The sequence below is a fragment of the Onychostoma macrolepis genome, chromosome 03 (assembly GCF_012432095.1).
Source record: "Onychostoma macrolepis isolate SWU-2019 chromosome 03, ASM1243209v1, whole genome shotgun sequence".
NCBI classification, from domain to species: Eukaryota; Metazoa; Chordata; class Actinopteri; order Cypriniformes; family Cyprinidae; genus Onychostoma; species Onychostoma macrolepis.
This window is the reverse complement of record NC_081157.1, coordinates 48,896,532-48,916,620: the sequence shown is the minus strand read 5'-3', so window position 1 is coordinate 48,916,620 and position 20,089 is coordinate 48,896,532. Positions and strand designations below refer to the sequence as shown.

The 20,089-nt window shown below is 38.3% G+C and overlaps 1 protein-coding gene across 1 annotated transcript; it reads left to right on the top strand.

Moving 5' to 3' along the window:
* Positions 1 to 12,553: 12,553 nt before the first annotated feature.
* LOC131537106 (gastrula zinc finger protein XlCGF8.2DB-like) lies at positions 12,554 to 14,966 on the top strand. Its single transcript, XM_058770378.1, has 2 exons — positions 12,554 to 14,444; positions 14,637 to 14,966. Exons 1-2 carry the CDS (start codon positions 13,538 to 13,540, stop codon positions 14,696 to 14,698), a joined length of 969 nt encoding a protein of 322 aa, XP_058626361.1. The 5' UTR covers positions 12,554 to 13,537; the 3' UTR covers positions 14,699 to 14,966.
* Positions 14,967 to 20,089: the final 5,123 nt, after the last annotated feature.

The window sequence follows — 20,089 nt, the reverse complement described above, 5'->3', positions numbered from 1 at the left end:
TTTTAGCAGGGATGGCTAGTCTACATCTCCACATGACCGTATAATAGTAACACAAAGAGGTCTCAGTTTATCACGTCAGCACAAGATCATCACGTTTTCTCTTACTAGCAGCTCATCATATTTGAGCACACACAGTTAAATACATGACTGTAACCATAGTATAACTCGATTACACACATTACTCCTCCTGCAGGCCTCCATAAACACAGGCAAACACTTGATCATAATAGTATAATAACTTGATACATAATATTTACACCGATTATTTCACATCTTGATCAATAAAAATCTTATACAGTGGCAAGCCTATAAAACTGCTCCATTGAATAACAATAGTGTTATCAGGGCGTCAAGGGGGGTCACTCGAGGGCCATACCCCCCCCCCCACACACACACACAGTTTTTAATTAATTTAATATATAGCAAGAATAAATTAAATAAATTAAACATTGAATGTTCCATGATTTTTAATGTAATAAAAATGAGAAACAACAGTTGATATAAATAGACCTGTTTCTCAGATTGGTTGTGTTGCGGAGGCGTCTCATGCGTCATTACGTCTTTAGCATATTGATGTGTACACGGAGTAAAGCCTTGATGATTTTCACAGCATTTCATGGATCGCGTAAAATATGGACATTAGAAAATGGCTCGTCGGTTCTGATTCTGCAAGGCCTTCTTCAGATTTAGAACGTACTAGCTCCCTGCCTTCTCAGCCAGCACCACCTACTCCAACTGACATCACGTAAACACCTGTTGGCTCAAACTCTGAGATTAGGGCTAATGGGGCCGAGGCGGACTTTTCAAATCTACAGGCCGTGAATGATCTCGGGATCGATCAGCCCAATCAAGTAATATTAAAACAGTAGCCTGCACGCATATTCCGTGGCAAAAAACATGCTTTTGTGTCTAGTTGGTATACTAATCGAGACTAGCTGATTAAAAAGCTGTGAAAAGCTGATTCTGCATTTTGCTTTTGCTGTCGTAAATTTAATGTTGGCAACTTCTTTCGTGTTTGTGTTGTGTGTAGAACAGGGACCTTTCTTCGTACATAATGTGGAAGGAGAGAGAGAGACGTGTAAGCAGCGGAAAAGAGATCTCCACTCTTCTAAACGCAGACCAACTGCGAAAGAACAGGTACTACGTGTCCTCCATAATAGACGTTATTGGCTTTCTTGTGGAAAATCAGCTACCTTTACGGGGGAAATTGGATGCTTTTGACAACATGTCTGAGGGAGGCAGCGGTCTTTTTCTTTCATTGCTGGACTATACAATCAAAAAAAATATCCCCTTTTGGCTGACGCAGTGAAAACACTTCCTCGAAATGCCACTTATACCTGTCATGATATTCAAAATGAGCTCATAGGTTTACTAAGTGAAGTAGTAACTGATGCTATCATGAAAGAAGTGGGTGATTCCTATTAGATGGTAGATGGTACCCGCAACCCTACAGGCTGTGAAAATATATCAATTGTCATTCGGTTTGTGAACGAGAACGAGTCCTACGAAGTAGCAGAGCGCCTGTTAAACTGCTGACATGGGTGACGCCCGGACACTGACAGATACCATTTTAGCAGAGCTAAAAAAAGCTGGTCTTAACCCATCAAAGATCCTTAGCCAAGTATATGATGGTGCATCAGTGATGTCAGGAAAGTGTGGTGGAGTCCAGAAGCTGTTACAGGAAAAAACTTAACAAGAATATCCCTTATGTTCACTGCCTTAATCATCAGTTACATTTAGATGTAGTCCACACGATGTCAGCTGAGGCAGCTGTGATGGAATTTTTTAACGTTTGTAATGCCTTGTTCAATTATTGTAAGAAGTCCACAATAGCTGTGCACTACAAGGCTGAGCACCTCAAACGGCTTCTTGAACAAAGGTGGACAGGCCATTTAGAATATGGACGATTACTTGGTGGAAGAAACGACGGGTCAAAGAGGAGATAGAAAACAGAATTTATTACTTTCTGATAGAAACAGAACTCAAGAGACTGTACTACAGCACTGTAGATTCAGTGGTTGGAGAAATGGATCAGAGATTTGGTGAACAGAACTCACATTTGTACTGTGCACTGGCTGCGCTTGATCCGGAGAGTGATTCATTTCTGGATCCTGAGACTGTGAAGCACATAATGGACCTGACACAATCACCAATTGTTGATTCAGAGTTTGAAGTTGCAAAACACTTTTTGAGGTCGCGAAAGAAATCGAAAACAGAGGGGGACACAAAGTTCTGCAAATTATGCCTAGTGTACTGACTGCGTTTAAACATGCTCTGACTTTCGGTGCTTTTACAGCGACGTGTGAGAATTCTTTCTCCTCTCTGTGCAATGTTTTTATGGACCACAGACGCTCAATGCTTCACAAACGGAAGGCCCAGTTGGATCAGCTGACCTTCGAGAGGGATCTTACTCGAAAATGCACCACCGAATGGTAGGACACCGTTTTAAGAAAGTTTGATGTTCGCACGCGCCGCCTTCAGATTTTTTAAAAGGTAAGATATGCGTTTATTTTACGTAAGCTTAAATATGACTGGCTATTAGAACGTTAGTACCAGTGTTGGGCAAGCTACTTGGAAAATGTAGTGAGCTAAGCTAACAGTTACTCTTCTTTAAATGAAGCTTAACTACACTAAAGCTACAGCCCTGGGAAATGTAGCAAGCTAAGCTACGGCAACATGGCAAAAGTAGTTTACTGCATCCAAGCTATTTAAAAAAACAAACAAAAAAAATTCTATTGAACCAACATCATACCAAGTCAATGCTCTCTCAGTGATCAATAAAACTGTCAGTGAAGCAGATAGACAGGCATGTTCAGTTTAATTGTTTATTCAACAGCTGTTCCAAATAAATTTGGCAACATAATCAGTATCAAATACAGGGCCGGATTGACCTCAAATTGTGACATAGGCAAAATATATTTTTGCTGTCGGCCGGAAACCTCCTATTGGTAGTTGGTATTGTGGCTTTATTGTATACAAATACATTTATATAAATGGTTACACTTCACAATAAGGTTCAGTAGTTAACATTAGTTAACTAGTGTAGTTAACATGTACAATAACAGTTCCTGACTTAACAGGGACTTAACAGACTTAACAGTCTGCTACACACACAATTTTGGTGTCTTTGGAGAGAAGACCCTTTGGGCTTTACAATCCATCATCCAGAGTTGATAATGCTCAAAAAGATAAAAAGTTATAAACACTGAAGTGCCTTGGAAAAAAAATAAAAATTGTACCACACTGATTAAAATTTGTTATTATTATTATTTCATATAAAAATGCATGGAATCAGTCCTGGAGCGATCTAGAAAAGTAATGGGTTGAAAGTCACATGTCTCGTGAGTTTATATTACAAATCTGAAGAAGATACCATGAAAAATGAGAATCCTGCAACCATTTTTCTGAGAGTATGTCTAGTCCCCCCCATTAGAAGAGCACTAGAAAAATACAATAATAATTATTTGAGTAATAAAAAAATAAAGAATTAGCTTTGTATGTCAAGTACATACTCTAATTACCAGACATACACTGATATTGCTAGACATTCACACTGATTGCTGGTCATACAGTTGGTAATCACACGCTGATGTGCGGTCATACAGTAGATAATCATACAGATGGTCGGCTATTTAGTCAATAATCACATTCTAATGACCGATCATACAGCATTCACACTGATAGCTGTCATACAGTCAGTAATCACACGCTGATGTGCGGTCATACAGATGGTAATCATGTAGATACTACAACCACATTCCCCACAAAACACAAACACACACATATATGAAAAAGGTTGAAGAAAGAAAAAAGAAGAATTATTTGTGCAAAAAGTCAATCGCTAAGTTATCATCATCATCAGATGACAGGTGTGTCACAGCATGCGTCACAGCATGCGTCACGAGAGAGCGCCACAATTCAAATAAACAATATTCTGCGTATTTGTGACTTTTTTTTTATTTATTTTTTTGTGAATAGTCTCATTCTGTTTGTGACACTGTAGGGTAAAAAACCATGTTGCTTTTTACAACCAACATGCAGTTTTTTGAGCATAATGCAAGCCCGCATGGAATCCGTGGCTGCAGATTTCCGCAGGTTGTAGCGCCAGTCATTCTCTAACGCACCTTTTACACTAGTGCGTTTTTGTTTTAAAACGGCGTTTTAGAATGAAAACGATCACCATTTACACTGGCGTTTCTGCTGTGTTTCAGAATCGATCTCCGTTTACACTACACAACCAAAAACACATGTTACATGACCATTCATGCAGGTACAACCGTAGATTTGTATAGGTAGATTTCCTATTATTTAGATGGTGGACGCGTCTGCGTGCTTGGAGCGGTCGAATGGGGAATCTACCCATACATGTCTATGGGTACAATGGGCTAGTTGCATATCTCTGCCATCTTAGATTTCCGGGCTAGCGAGTGTGTGCATAAATACTTCCGGTTGTGCTAAACGCCAGTGCAGACAACCGGAGAAATCCAAATAAAATCAACTCTGCTATTATTACTACACAGTTGACTTAACTTAAAAATTTTAAGGCAACGGGTTTCCTCAATTTTTTTAAGTAAATGATAATTAAAAAAATAAGTTATAAGTTACAAAAAAAAGTACTTTTTTTTTTTTAAATTATTATTTACATAATCATTTTAAGGCAACGGGTTTCCTCAATTTTTTTTAAGAAAAATTTTGATATCCTTTGATCTCATATGACCCAGAGCCATAGAGAGACAGAGTTGCGACAATGGAAGTTCGGAACGCTCAATAGTCACGTGATTCGCGTAGACCTCAAATAGTTCCAGGAAGTTAATAGCAGGCAATTGGAATGCATTGAGTTAGTGAGACAGAACTGTGATTTTTGGTAATTAGTAGACTAGTCATTTATTTACGTTATTTATATAAATAATATATAAATGTGTCATGAGTCCGGGTCCGCAATGATCCCTCTCACCACCAGAGGTCGCCACTTCCCATCTTCCCGGACTCAATTGCCATTACTCCACACACCTGCCACTCATCACACTCCCAGCTGTTCCCCATCACCATGGACTATTTATACACCTCACTCCCGCTACTCTGTCTGGTGAAATTATATTGTTGTTTGTGATTTGTAGTTGCTGTCAGACTCTGGGGATACATGCACTGTGTTGCCGTTTTTTGTATCCCACTCCTTAATCTGTTTTTGCCCTGTTGGCTTTTTCGTTGACTATTAAATTAGTTTTTTCCCTGCATTTGGACCCAGACCTTGTTCTTGCAGTGCACATTCCTACCGTGCCATGACAGAATTTCACTAGCACACATGGGTCCAGCAGGGAAGTTCCTCGATATCCGGCAGGGAGACCGGACCATCGAGGATTATGCTGGGGACTTTGTGGGAATGGCTCGCCAGTCGGCTACAGAGAAGACCTGCCTCATGGTCATCTTCTGGGGAGGCCTGGCCGACCCCTTTAAATCCATGATGCCATACTGGGCCCCAGAGGAATCGCTGGAGGACTACATCAACCTGGCTCTGCAGTTGAGCGGCTCAGCTTTCAGGGTGGAGTTAGCTGCAGAGCCCGCTCCTGAAGCGGCGATCAAAGGGGCGTCAGAGGCCTCGTCTACCGCACCCAGTACCTCCAGCCCGCTCCCAAAGCATCCCGGTGGCCGCTCACGATCGTCCCGAAGCATCCCGGTGGCCGCTCACGATCGTCCCGAAGCGGCGGTGCCCGCACACAAAGCTCCCGAAGCGGCGGTGGCCGCTCACGATCGTCCCGAAGCGGCGGTGGCCGCTCACGATCGTCCCGAAGCGGCGGTGGCCGTTCACGATCGTCCCGAAACGGCGGTGTCTGCACACAAGGTTCCCGAGGCAGCGGTGGCCGCTCACGATCCTCACAGGATCCCCGAAGCGGCGGTGTCCGCTCACAAGGTTCCTGAGGCGGCGGTGGCCGCTCACGATCCTCACAGGATCCCTGAAGCGGCGGTGTCCGCACACAAGGTTCCCGAGGCTGCGGTGTCCGCACACAGGGTTCCCGAGGCGGCGGTGGCCGTTCACGATCGTCCCGAAACGACGGTGGCCGTTCACGATCGTCCCGAAACGGCGGTGGCCGTTCACGATCGTCCCGAAACGGCGGTGGCCGTTCACGATCGTCCCGAAACGGCGGTGGCCGTTCACGATCCTCACAGGATCCCCGAAGCGGCGGTGGCCGCTCACGATCCTCACAGGATCCCCGAAGCGGCGGTGTCCGCTCACAAGGTTCCCGAGGCGGCGGTGTCCGCTCACAAGGTTCCCGAGGCGGCGGTGTCCGCACACAGGGTTCCCGAGGCGGAGGTAGCCGTTCACGATCGTCCCGAAACGGGCGGTGGCCGTTCACGATCGTCCCGAAATGGCGGTGGCCGCTTTCGGTCCTTCCGAGGCGGTGGTGCCCGCTCACAAGGCTCACAAGGCTCCCAAGGAGGTGGAGCCAGCCATTGCCCGTTACGGGGTGGCGGCTCTACACACACCGCTGGTGTGGCCGCGGGTTCTGCCCTGGGTCCCCATCCCGCCGGCGCTGCCTCAGTCCCCAGGTCCCCCTCCAGCGCACGGACCTGGCCCTCCCCCATCCCTCCCCTTCCCCTCCCCCATCCCTCCCCTTCCCCTGCCCCATCCCTCCCCTTCCCCTGCTCCGTTCTCGCCTTGCCTTCCCCTTGGTTGGGTGCTTGGGAACGTCTGGAATCCATTCCTTAGAGGGGGGGGTCCTGTCATGAGTCCGGGTCCGCAATGATCCCTCTCACCACCAGAGGTCGCCTCTTCCCGGACTCAATTGCCATTACTCCACACACCTGCCACTCATCACACTCCCAGCTGTTCCCCATCACCATGGACTATTTATACACCTCACTCCCGCTACTCTGTCTGGTGAAATTATATTGTTGTTTGTGATTTGTAGTTGCTGTCAGACTCTGGGGATACATGCACTGTGTTGCCGTTTTTTGTATCCCACTCCTTAATCTGTTTTGTTTTTGCCCTGTTGGCTTTTTCGTTGACTATTAAATTAGTTTTTTCCCTGCAGTTGGACCCAGACCTTGTTCTTGCCGTGCACATTCCTACCGTGCCGTGACATAAATGTATGCGTAAACATAATTATGTGTGTGTGTTCTAACAACTTGTATATTAGTCAAGCGCAATCGCATCTTAATGTTCATTGTCGTTTTATTAATCTCATGGTAAATGTTAAGTTTGTTGTCTTTGAAAATTCATTCCAAATAAGTGAAGAAATTTTAATATTAAGTGGGAATTAACCTCGTTTAATGTTTTTGAGTCTTGTGCACCCCTCGATTATTAATATATTTGTAGTATATATTCAAATTTAAAATAACTTAAAACATTTTTACACATTTAATCATATATTTTATGTATGTTGATTTTTGTTATGCACTTATTTATATACTATAAAGCATGCTGTCCTTGTACAGTCTCCACTATAGTTTGCTGTGCTGCTTGGGAGTCACTCACAGAAAGCAGTGTGAATGTATGGTTTCCCTACTGACATGCAGAGGAGAAAAAAAATGATGCATCAAGTTTTGTTCAGTTCACATTTATTTGTATAGTACTTTTTATCATACACATTGTTTCAAAGCAGCTTTACAGAAAATGAATGTGAATTACAAATAAGAGTTCTGTTAACAGGTGTAACTGTGTCAAAGTAATGTTCATATGGCAGAAATGTTCTAAAATTAGGCTATACAAATCATGCAGTTAAGTAATGTCATATATTCAGAAACAATGAACAAATTAAAGCAATGGTTACATGATTCGAACATGTTGATTACAATGCAAGGAAAATTTAGCAGTTTTGTATGTTTATTCAGAGTCAGCTTCATCTGAAGTCTTGTCATCTCTTCACAGGTGCTGGTCATCTGAAGTCTTCATGAGAGGCTGGATATAGTCAGCAGGAGCAATCTATAGATTACACCAACAAAATGTGATGTAATCATACTTGGGAACTGGCACTTTTTCACAAAGAACAGGGAAAGACTTGCCAAACCTAGTGGTCCGCCATTGCTGTAAAAAAACGGTCCATTGGAGTCAACGCAGCCTGGCTTCATAAGTTACATTAGGCCTACAATATTAGGATAAAACATAGAAGCTTGCAGTCATGCAGAGGGACAACATTTTCATAGGTTAATTTAATTAAGGGGAATCCAAATTAAATATATAATTTTATATTCAGAAGAAGAAACCGTGCAATAAATAAATGCTTAGGAACAGGAACCGATGTGTTTGAGCCTGAGCGCTAAGGGGGGAGGGGGTTGTAAATACCTGCCGGCTCGCTCTGCAGAAGTTTGTTTTTGTTGAAAGCAGGGATGCTTACAGTAAAGAGAAAGAACTCTTGCTCACAACTCGCTAACTTCTCTAAACAGCGGACATAGTCTTCAAACAGCGGCCGCGAAGAGAGTGTGTTTTAAGTTGAACAGACACCTGTCACGTTAAAGAATAACTGTTACACCGATAGCTGTGTTTATGGACAGTTATATTCTCCTGCTGGAAAACAACGCCGTGAATGATTAGCCTATGGATTATAACTTTGTGACATGAACAACAAAATTATGACATGGCATCGGCAATGATGTGAAGGATAAAGTTACAGCTAGGAGCAGGGAGGATCAGGGGCAGGTAAGCAAAGCTATTTAAAACATCGCCTGTCAATTAGCATAATGCTATCTGAATGGACCTCTGAGAGGAAGTCCCGCCCTGGCGGCTGACAGGTGTTTATATTGTGATAGCCTCTAAATGTTTAATCTGTCACTGTTACTTACCATTCTCCGGGTATTTTCTTTTCAACGCCAGTTCGACCATCTTCTTTCCCCGGCTTTGTGCCATCTCAAACAAAATTTGTGTGAAGTTAGAAGGGTGAAATCGCAAATGTTAAAACCGTCCCGTGAGGATGCCGCGAAATCAGCTGTGTGTGTTCACCATGGCAACAGTAACTTCACTGCGCAGCAACACGGTTCTTTTTTGTCAGTTAAAACATAACAAGAATACAGTAATGGATGTTACTGTACTCATGCTTTGTTTCACTAGGGCTTTTTGCAGTTACTGTACAAACGGCTACCATTTTTCTCCAAAACGACACACATTTGAGATAAGATGTTTTGTCACATAACAAAGGATGCCTTGAATGTCATGAAAATGATAATAACTCATTTTTGACCAAAAATGCAGTTACTGCCTTTTTGCTTTGTAGGGCAGTGTTGCTGTCAGTGATAATTACAACTTGATATTCTGTTATAAAGCAGCTCTCCAGTGAGGAGCTAGCTAATGATAAAATATTTGTATTAGTGGGGAAAAAATCATTTAATTAAAGTGATAGTTTGGTTTACAGAGATCAAAGCTTGATCTAGCTCAGGACTGTTTTTGTTATCATAACCCTATAAGGTGTTTTAAGACATTATGTTGTGAATGAAATGGTTTATCCAAAGCGTCGTATCACTTACCTTTATTTTGTTTCTTATCTATATGACTTACAAAAGGAGATTGATGTATCATTCAGTTACTTTTTCATGTAGCTAATTAAATGGTGAGAGAGTGTCTCTGAAAAACAACAGCTGCCTGCCCTGGATGGCATTTTTACCTCCCACTGTGTGCAGAAAATACACAAAACTTATTTGAACTGTTGCTATCTGGGAAACGTTACAGGTCCATCAAAACACGTACCACAAGATTCATGAATAGTTTTTATCCTAAAGCTATAACCATACTGAACACTGAACTGAAAATACATTCTTGACATGTAAGAAGAACCAATCATGTGCAATTATATTGAGCATTGAGCACTTTATTTCACTCAGCACGGTGTAAAATTATTGTTATTATTATTCCTTAAGTGTAATATGGTCCCTATTATTATTATTTTTATTATTATTTTTTTTTATTATTAATTGTTTGAATAATTTGTAGCTGGATACGTTGGCATAGTTATTAATTTCGTTATATGTAAGTACAATGACAATAAACAATCTGAATCTGTCTGCCATCTCATTTTTTTGTGCCAAATACATCTATTTGTATAATGAACTGGTAACACTTTACAATAAGGTATCATTTGTTAACATTAGTTAATGTATCAATTAACATGAATGAACAATGAACAATGCATTTTTTACATTTAACTATTAATCTTTGTTAATGTTGGTTAATAAAAATACAGTTGTTCATTTGTTTGTTCATGTTAGTTCACAGTAAATTTACCAATGTTAAAAAACCCAAGTTTTTTTTTTTTTTTTTTTTTTAATAATGCATTAGAAAATGCTGAAATTAACATTAACTAAAATTAACAAATGCTGTAGAAGTATTGTTCATTCTTAGTTCATGTTAACTAATGAACCTTTACGTTTTTTCATGCACCTGTCAATTTTGAGATTTTGGGCTTTTTGGTTTTTCATAAAGTGTTTTTTCAGACTAGTAGAACGAAAACATCCAAAAGACACTGTTAAGTGTTTCTTTTATAGCACTTTATCTATTTGTGTCAATAGATTTCAATTACAATACATATTTTTAAAGGCCGTTTTCTCAAAATGAGTTGTTTCTCCTACACTGAGCCATAAATCTGCACTTCAGTAGCACTTACACACACCAAACTTTACATTTTTATTCCTGTCTATATCCTGAAGGTTTTTACAGAGGGATTTGTTCATATATAATTTACTTGATTATATACAACATTTTAGTCCCCCCAAAATTGTCAAAATATAGTGTTTTCTGTTTGTTCTAAGTATTTTCTGAATTATGGAGTGACAAAATGAGATACCCAAAATTCCCTCTGTAAAAACTTTTGACTGTAATATGTCAAAAAAATTAAACAAGAATTTTGAAACTGACTTAATCCAGTGTTTAGATTTTTGTACTAGAAATGTATGCAAATGAGTGCATATTTCATTAAATAATGCCTCATTTGCATATTTAAACCTAACATTTTAGAAAACTTGTAATACAAAAAATGTTTGCAATTATGAATGTAATCAATCAACTAGGTAAGTAAAGTGATAACTATTAGTAAAAAATTGTACCCTATTCACCTGCAGTGTCTTGCCTTAATTGTATAATAATTGTAATTACATAATTTGCTTTTCTAAAGCTGAGGTGACCTTTATTTATGTTAGAATATGTATAACTTAATATTTTGACTAATTGCAAAAGCTGAATAATCAATGTCTGCTGATTAATCAGTGAAATAATCGACAATTAGATGATTAACCGTTCGAATAATCGTTAGATTAATCGATTATCAAAATAATAATTTGTTGCAGCTCTAATCTCATACAATCATAATGCATATTCAACAAATGTGTCAATTTAAGGTATCCAGCTATGTCCCCTAGATGTGTTTCTAAGTATTTATTTATTTTAATTATTTAATTTATTTGCTATATTTTGTTTTAGTCTTTTTGTCTTTGACTCATATACTAACTGGCACATTTAAGCATCCATATCTGTCTATTGTAAAACAACTGATGCTAATTACCCAATTTTTATTTCTAATTCTAACATTATTCTGTTTCTTCTTTAACATAACAGCGGATATCTTGAAACAGAAAAAATTAATAAATGAAAGAGTCTTTTCAGCAGCTGAAAAGTGTTGATAGTCTGAGACTCATCAATATTAATAGAGCTGCTGAAAAGACTCTTTATTTCATGTCAATAGTCCTGTTTTCACCTCATTTATTATGCTGATGTCTTCAATGAAAGGAGCTTTAAGTGGCAATTTAGATCTGGTGTCAACATACTGAGGGTATTTGTTGGTTACAAATCTGTAGATGTATTTCTGTGTTTATGTTTTCAACTGTTCTTCTTACCATTATGTATATTAAAATAATAATAATAATTCTAATTATACTGTACTGTGAAAACTATCTCAGTAAGTGATGCTGCTGCAAGATCCAGTGTGAAGAGGTTGAATTCTGCATATAATTATCTGTTATAAACAGAACAGTTAGTGCTGATGTAAAAAAACAGAAGTATCACTAGTATATCATGGTGTTGTGGCAGAAATAGTCAAATGTTATTACCTCATTATTTTCGGGTTTTGTACAGCCTTTTGAGAGAGAAATTTAAGCACTCTTCAATGACAACACACATATTTACAGCACTTTAAAGCTCTAAAAATGACCCAATTTAAATGTTATTTTTAACAGGATAACCAAATACAATTTTTATTTTTGTATTTTTATTTTGTACAATAATTTTGTAGTAAACAAACAAATATAAAAAAAAAAAAAATACATCAAAGTACCACTATAATCGATAGATGGCAGCAGATGAGCAATTATTGGCTTATTAGTTATTCATTTTTACTTTTTGCTTCATATTTTGACTTTTTAAATTCATTATTATAAATAGCAAATAATCAAGAAATCTAATTTTGTCAATGTTTTGCACTTTGTTTATGTTGTTGCAAAGTCCTAGGTTAACTTCACTTGTATTACAGCGGCAGGAAAAATGGGTTCTTACTCGTCAAAGATGCCAGTCAAAAATCCGTAACGTTAAGCAAGTGCGAGTTTAATAAAACAAAATTCAAAATGTACAAAATTCCTGTTGTTTCCTGTATCCTATTATATTACACTTGTCAACCTTTATCTTGTGTTATCTTAAACCTTTAAACACAAGATTTGTCCATAAAAGACAGACAAGACGGTAAGAAAACTGTTTCTCCCTTTCTTCCTATGACGAACCCCTACAAGTTAAATCTTCCGCAACAACAAGTGGGCGTAACCATTAAAGAAACAGAACAGAAATTATACATCAGAAAACATAGAAAATAATACTGAAATATATAAACAGGAAATATCAGAATTGCCTCTCAAAGAAAATTACATAATACTTTCAGTTATTACTTGTAAAATCAACACTCAAAGCAACAATAATAATATACAAATTGTTGATATGTTAAATTGGCTCTTACAGTTTATGATTTAAGAAAAGTCACAAAATGCCTTTTCTGTAATTTGCAACTGAATCACACATCAAGAGCGTTCTTTAATCCCTGAAGTTGCCGGTCAGTTCAGTATAATACAGAAGAATAATGGCACACAGTGGCAGTTCTAGCTTGTGTGGAGCCCTGGGTGATCCCTTCCACCACCTCTAAATAAAAATCACTTTAAATAAACTTTGACAAATTCATGTAAATAAATTTAAAAATACTATATATCCCCTCAAAAATTCACTTTTTTTTTTCTTTTTGAAGTTGGATAGAAAAATGATTGTTGTACTATGTGTAATAACGGGCAAGCAATATATCATAATATAAGTGATATCATTAGCCTACTTTAGTGAGATGAGTGATCTTTTGCACATTTCCCCCTTTTTTTTTTTTCTTCTGCTGCTATTGTGACGTTTAATAAAGTGAATAAAGTAGTATAACAATTATCTACTTTATATTGTTATAACAGGGTTCATTTTTATGTCCACATGTCTCTGCTTTTTACACGTTACTGAAAATGAACCATTTTTACTTTTATTTAGAGTTGTTTGAAGAAATCGATGAGAATGTAGAATTGAGTGAAGTTGAGGAGAAAAGTCATGTCAAACCTGGAAAAAAAACCTTTGAGTTGCTCTCAAACCAAACAGAAAGATTTGAAAAGAAGAGCCAAGAAATCTTTCATCTGCACTCAGTGTGGAAAGAGTGTCTCAAGCAAACCAAGTCTTGAGCATCACATGAAAGTTCATACCGGAGAGAAACCATTCACATGTGATCAGTGCAGGAAGAGGTTCGCACGATCATCACACCTTGGGGATCACATGAACATCCACACTGGAGAGAAACCACACAAATGTTCACACTGTGACAAGAGATTCAGTCGGTCAGAAAGTCTGAAAACACATGAGAGGATCCACACCGGAGAGAAACTATACACATGTGATCAGTGCGGGAAGAGTTTCACACTAAAAGGACTACTTACAGCACATATGAGAGTTCATACTGGAGAAAAACCGTTCACTTGTGATCAGTGTGGGAAGAGTTTCACACAATTAGCACATCTTAAAGTACACATAAATGTTCACACTAGAGCGAAACTGTATGCATGTGATCAATGCGACAAAATGTTTTTGAGAGCTTCACACCTGAAACAGCACATAAGAGTTCATACAAAAGAGAAGCCACATCCATGTCATTTGTGTGAAAAGAGTTTCTCACGTCTACAACATTTGAAAGAGCATCAGAAAATGCATACTGGTGTGAGAGAGTACATGTGCTTTGAGTGTGAAAATACTTTTACTACATCGAGCAATTTAAAACTGCATCAGATGATCCACACTGGAGAAAAACCTTACAAGTGTTCACACTGTGACAAGAGATTCATTCAATCAGGAATCCTGAAAACACATGAGAGGATTCACACTGGAGAGAAACCGTATCACTGCACTGCATGTGGGAAGCGTTTCAAACATTCAGCTTCTCTACACAGTCATACAAAAAACAATCACAGTAAGTAGATCATCTTCAGATTCAGTACTTTCAGATCTGATATTGCTCACCAAATGCAACACAATAATGCATCAATCAATAAAATATCATCTGGATAAATCTGTTCTAACCAGACATTACAAGTGACATGACAAAGAAATATTATCTAAAGTTTTCACAGTGAATAAAGTTAATCTTCATCTTCAAAACCAGCAGATTCAACTGTGAGATTCCGATCAACTCAAAGGTTCCTCCCCAAAGAACAATGTCAATAAGTTTTGTTGTTGTATTTAATTTTGCTTCATGATATAAATGATATCATTGTACTTTCTTATGAGTTTCATGTAATATTCAAATGTCTTATAATGCATACTAATCAATTGTAGTTTGCTTACTCTTTCTTGAAGGAAAGTAGAAGTACAAGCTGCTCTTGTTCAGGAAGCTGAAGAAGAGGCTGTAACACTTTAAGAGAGCTGACATTTATTTTTAACCTTTTTATTCACCGTTGTTTTTAAAATTACTATTCTTCCACTTACGGTGTAGGAACACAGAAGCAATTGTAATTGATCCGTTTCACTTCTCTTGTAAAAAGTGACGGTACCAGAACCTGGTAATAAATGGTATTAAACCTTTTTTTTCGTTAAAAGAAAAAAAAATAAAACAGAATACTGTTAAAGAACCGGACTGATGTGCAGTATCGTAAGAATAGTAATACCGTTTAAACCTTAATGATACCCATACTTGTAATAAATTATCTTTACTTTTTATATTTTATCAACAACTTTTGTTGTCTGCTAATTGTATTTGCATATGGAAAATGTTTGCTTATTGGGCTTTCTGTTTTAAAATATCTCAATAAAGCTTTTGAATAGAATTGAATTGAATGCCTTATTGTCATTGTATTTTTTGCATCCAAACACACTAGGAGCACTGTTCCTGACTGGTGTTAGAATAAAAACATACAGTATAAACACAGACAATAAATAAGACTTTAGGCTGTACAGTACAATTATAAAAGTATATACAACAAGTGACTGAATCATAAAATTGCACATTGAGCAATCTGAGTAAAGTGAGCATTGACAGTAGGCTACTGCACATTGACCTCTACATTGATATGAAACAGAAAGTACACAAAAACTACACATTAAAATGGATAAGTGGCAGTAGTGTTTAGTGACCAGGTAAAGTATTGCACATTGACGTCACATTTAGTGAATTTGTTAAGGTCCTGATAAATAAAGTGACCATGTGATCATATTGCACATCGACATTCTGCATATTGTATAAAAACAGCAGTATAGACAGAAAATAGTGATTGAAATAAATGAAGAGACTGCAGTTGAATAACATTACTGGAAATATTCTTTTAACATTGACCTCTGCCTCTGATTTTCTGGGCTGTGTTGATTCTCCTCTCTTGTCTGAGATGCAGTGCAGCAGCACACTTTCAATGATGGAGCAGTAAAAGCACACCGGCAGCTCACACTGCAAGCTGTTTTTCCTGATCACTCTGAGGAAGTGCAGCCAATGCTGTGTGTTTTGATTGTTGCTGAGGTGTAACAGACCAAGAGAGCTGATCAGATAAGAGACTCCAGGAGTCTGAAGGTGTGGACTCTTTCCACTCAGTCCTGTTGAGGTAGAGTAGATCTGCTGAAGTGCAGAATGAGCTCTTTTGTTGTGGAGGTGTTGTTATCAGAGCAGCACAGCTCTAGTTTCTGGACTTCATCTCTGTAGCGGATTCATGCTCTCCTGAGATAAGTCCAATCACTGTAGTATGGACTGCAGATCTGAAGATGAACGAGTGCGAGTACAGTCACATGAGTACAGGAGTAGAGTAGAGGACTCAATACATGAGCCAGTGCTGAGCATGATGCTGGAGGAGATCTGAATCTGACCGTTTGTGGCTCTTAGTAAGGAAGACTGTCAATGGGTGACTATTAATGATGGCTTCTCCCTCACACATAAAGGTGTGAAGAGATTCTTCGTCTAAAGTTTGTTTCTTCATAACTGCCATCAAGGTTTGTTTCACTTGTTGGATTAGTCTTTCCCATATTCCTCCATAATGTGCAGCGGCTGGTGGATTAAACGTCAATTTTACTCCTTTTTGTTGCAGTTCGGCTTCTATTTTGTTGTCTTGATCCCATTCTTTGCTTTTTTCAGTTCACTTTCTGTTGCAGTGAAATTAGTTAATTTTTCAGATCTTATTTCTTATACCTGTCCTCATCTACAAATAAATATTCGGATTGCGTTGATACACGAATCACTATCCAATGAATTGGCTATTTCTAAGTGAATTGCTCTGGTTGTAAGGCATGTAAAAATAATGCCGTACCTTTTGACGTCATTACGTCCTCTCTTCACTATTATTGGGCCAAAGTAGTCTGCTCCAACATATGAAGAGTTTGGTTCCAAAACGCTATAAATCCATTTTGATTAATTTGAGTAAAAATGTGTTTTCTTTACCAAGAAAGTGATTGACAGCATTAGTCCCAGAGGCAAAGTTGTTCATTATGATGAGATATATCAAATGATCTGCATATTGTGTGGACGTGTGAAACACCACGTGATTACAGAGCCATAAAACTCGTTAGCACAAACTAGTGGCCTATTTCTTTCAAAATTCTTACAGACCTTTAGGGCCATGAGTTGAACATGCCCACCGAGTTTCGTTCTGATCGGCACTCTGTTAACCTTGTCTAATGGGTGCTCAAACTTCATTAGCCAATGGCACATTTTTGGAAAAAGACACTGCATACCAATTTTCAAGTCGATTGGACTAATGGTTGCATAGTTATTGCTGTTTTTATGTTTTTTCCATATTATAGCGCCACCAAGTGGCCAATATGCACTTTTTATTTTATTTTATTTTTTTGGACCAAAGATTGCGCTTGTACACGTGTACCGAGTTGGGTGAAGATATCTCATTCCGTTCATGAGTTATAGCATTTTAGTAAAAGTTTCCCCGCCCCTTAATGAACGTTTTGGCGCCCCTTTGCGACCATGAGTCAGAAGTTCAACTTTTTTGATAATTATTGATATTCACTGTCCAAAGAATATTTCTGCACTGGTTTGGTTCCGATCGGGCAAAAAACCTAGGACTAGTTCGCAAAAGTAGGTTTTGAACAAATTTCAAAATGGCGGAAAAATATGCATATCGGAAATGAAATCGGAGATAGTCATTTTGTTTTCCTTGAGCCAAGGATTCCAATGATATAAAACACTTGAGTCTATGACAAACGGACTAGGAGTTATGAGCAGTTTTGCATTTTTGATCACTGTAGCGCCACCTATTGGCCGATTGGGGCGAGTCTTTGGATCTGAATCAAATCAAATTTTTCCACCATTTTGTGAAGGTTTTTAAGTATTTGGGAACTATGATTGATTGCAAAGTAAATTTTTTAGATTTTATCTACAAGAAAGCAAATCAGAGGCTATATTTGCTACAGAAATTGAGAAAGTTTTACAAAGAATTTATATTAGTTTAATTGAAAGTGTTTTAGGGTACAATATAACGGATTGGTTTGGGCGAATAACATCAGTAAATAAAGTAAAATTAAATAGGATTATAAGGATGGCAAGTAAAATAATAGAGGTTAAGCAAAAATCGATTGATCAGCTGTATGATATGGCAGTTAGGAGGGAAGCTTTGGCTACAAGTGGAGATACAACGCACCCTCTGAACTATGCCTTTGAATTGTTACCATCTGGACGCCGTTATAGGACACTGAAGGCAATTAAAGCAATAACAAACCTTTGCACCATACGCAATAAGTCTTTTGAATAAAGGGTAGGATTACAGTGTTTTTAGGAGTGATGAATGTATTAATTATTTATTTGATGTGTTTGTGCATTGTATTGAAATGTGAATTGTTCTGTCATTGTGTTTGTAAGCGAGACCAAAGACCAATTTTCAGCCAAGGCTGAACGATAAAGTAAAGTGAATAGCGGTCAAGACTTCTATGATCTGACCAAGTTTCAGCTCGCTTGGCCTTACGGTTTTTTCTGCACGATCAGTTTTAGCGGATAAAAAAATTATAAAAATCCTAACAATTACAATAGTTCAGCACTACGTGCTTGAACTCCTAAATATATGAAATGATAAAAACGGTCTGATCTTCACAGAAAGACGTCACATGATTTCAGAAGACTACACAGAAATCACTGATTATTGAGATGCATTTATGAGACGTGGTGGTTCTTTTGTCATCCGTCACAAATCCCTGTATCAAAAGACCAGAAAGTACATTATTTACTTTTACTATTTGTTTCTGAAATGACATCAAGGAGAGAAAACGATGACAGAATACATCTTTTGGTGAACCGACCATAAACAGTTATAAAGATAAACATACAAACACTTGCAATTATTTGTAATTGTTTTATAGGCAGTGACCTTCTGTTTAGAGTCCAACAAAGAGTCATAAAACAAACAAACAAACATTCTTACTCACAAAGCATCAAAAATTGAAGTATGGTCAAGCCCCTTGTTTATTATTAAGACACTAAATGTACCCATATGTGTCACTGTAGGAACCCCATTGATTTCAATGAGAAATGAACACAGAGAAAGGCATGGGAATTTTATTGTCATGTAATTATTTGTTAGGTAATCATTTTGACATTATGACAAATATGTTGGTGCATGATTTTCAACTTAAATAGTCACAATCATTTAGTCCACATTACACAGTTGTTGTTTTTTAATCCTAACCATTTTCCATTGTCTTTTCTGTGTCTTTTCTGTGTCTCTTGATGGATTGTGCCATGCTGTTGTTCGGATTTGTCTAATGAGAGGTTATACCATTAATGTTGACTATGAAAGCTTAAATTTCATGCTGTTCCTCACATATTGTATGGCTTCAGAAAACTTGGAATACAACATAAGTCATGTTATACTGTTTTATATCGCTAGTTTTTGCAACAAATAAACCTGTGACTGTACTTTTATCTGCCTGTTATGTGTTTTTCACTGTTGAGAACTGGTCAGGTTTAGAGTAGGGCTGGGGTCTGGCTCTCCAAAGCACCTTTAAAAAGTATAAATATATATATATATATATTTCCTACTTTTACAAATGCATGTTGAGAATTAAATGTGTCTTGATCTTATGCATAAGACAAGCAATTTAAAAAAAAATGCAGTTCCTATGTGGATATAGTGACACATAGGGTTACCCCATATTAAACCATTTAAACCTGCTTGAGAAATAATGTTTTGGGCCTGAGACTGACAAGCATAAGCTACTGTCTGTCTCTCAGAGCATGTGAGCGGAGTGGAGCGGGGAGCGTAGCGGTCATATTTCCTTCAGAGCGGAGCGCGCCTTTCTGAAGATTCCGCTCCGCTCGCTCGATACGCTCAGCGCAGCTCGCTCAACCCAAAACAAGTAGGCCTACCGGATAAATTTTATGTCAGACCATGATCTGACCGGGATTTGGTTTACCGGTGAGCGTGAGCGGAACATTAGCGGAGCGTTTGCTTTTGCCGTGAGCGACTGAGCGGAGCGCACGCCCCCAAAGCGGAATATTGAGCGGAGCATCACGCCTCTCCGCTTCGTTCACATGCTCTGCGGTCAATCATCAACTTAATTACAGTAAAATATTGTTTAGTTTTTTTATTTGCTATGCTAATATTACAACTGTTTATCTTCTCAAAACACATGAATCAA

What these genes read in the sequence shown, in the direction of transcription:
- LOC131537106 (XM_058770378.1), top strand. Translation starts at nt 13,538, where the DNA reads ATGTCAAACCTGGAAAAAAAACCTTTGAGTTGCTCTCAAACCAAACAG. An exon ending in TCATACAAAAAACAATCACA is followed by an intron (nt 14,445 to 14,636) that starts GTAAGTAGATCA and finishes CTTCAAAACCAG; the next exon opens with CAGATTCAACTGTGAGATTC.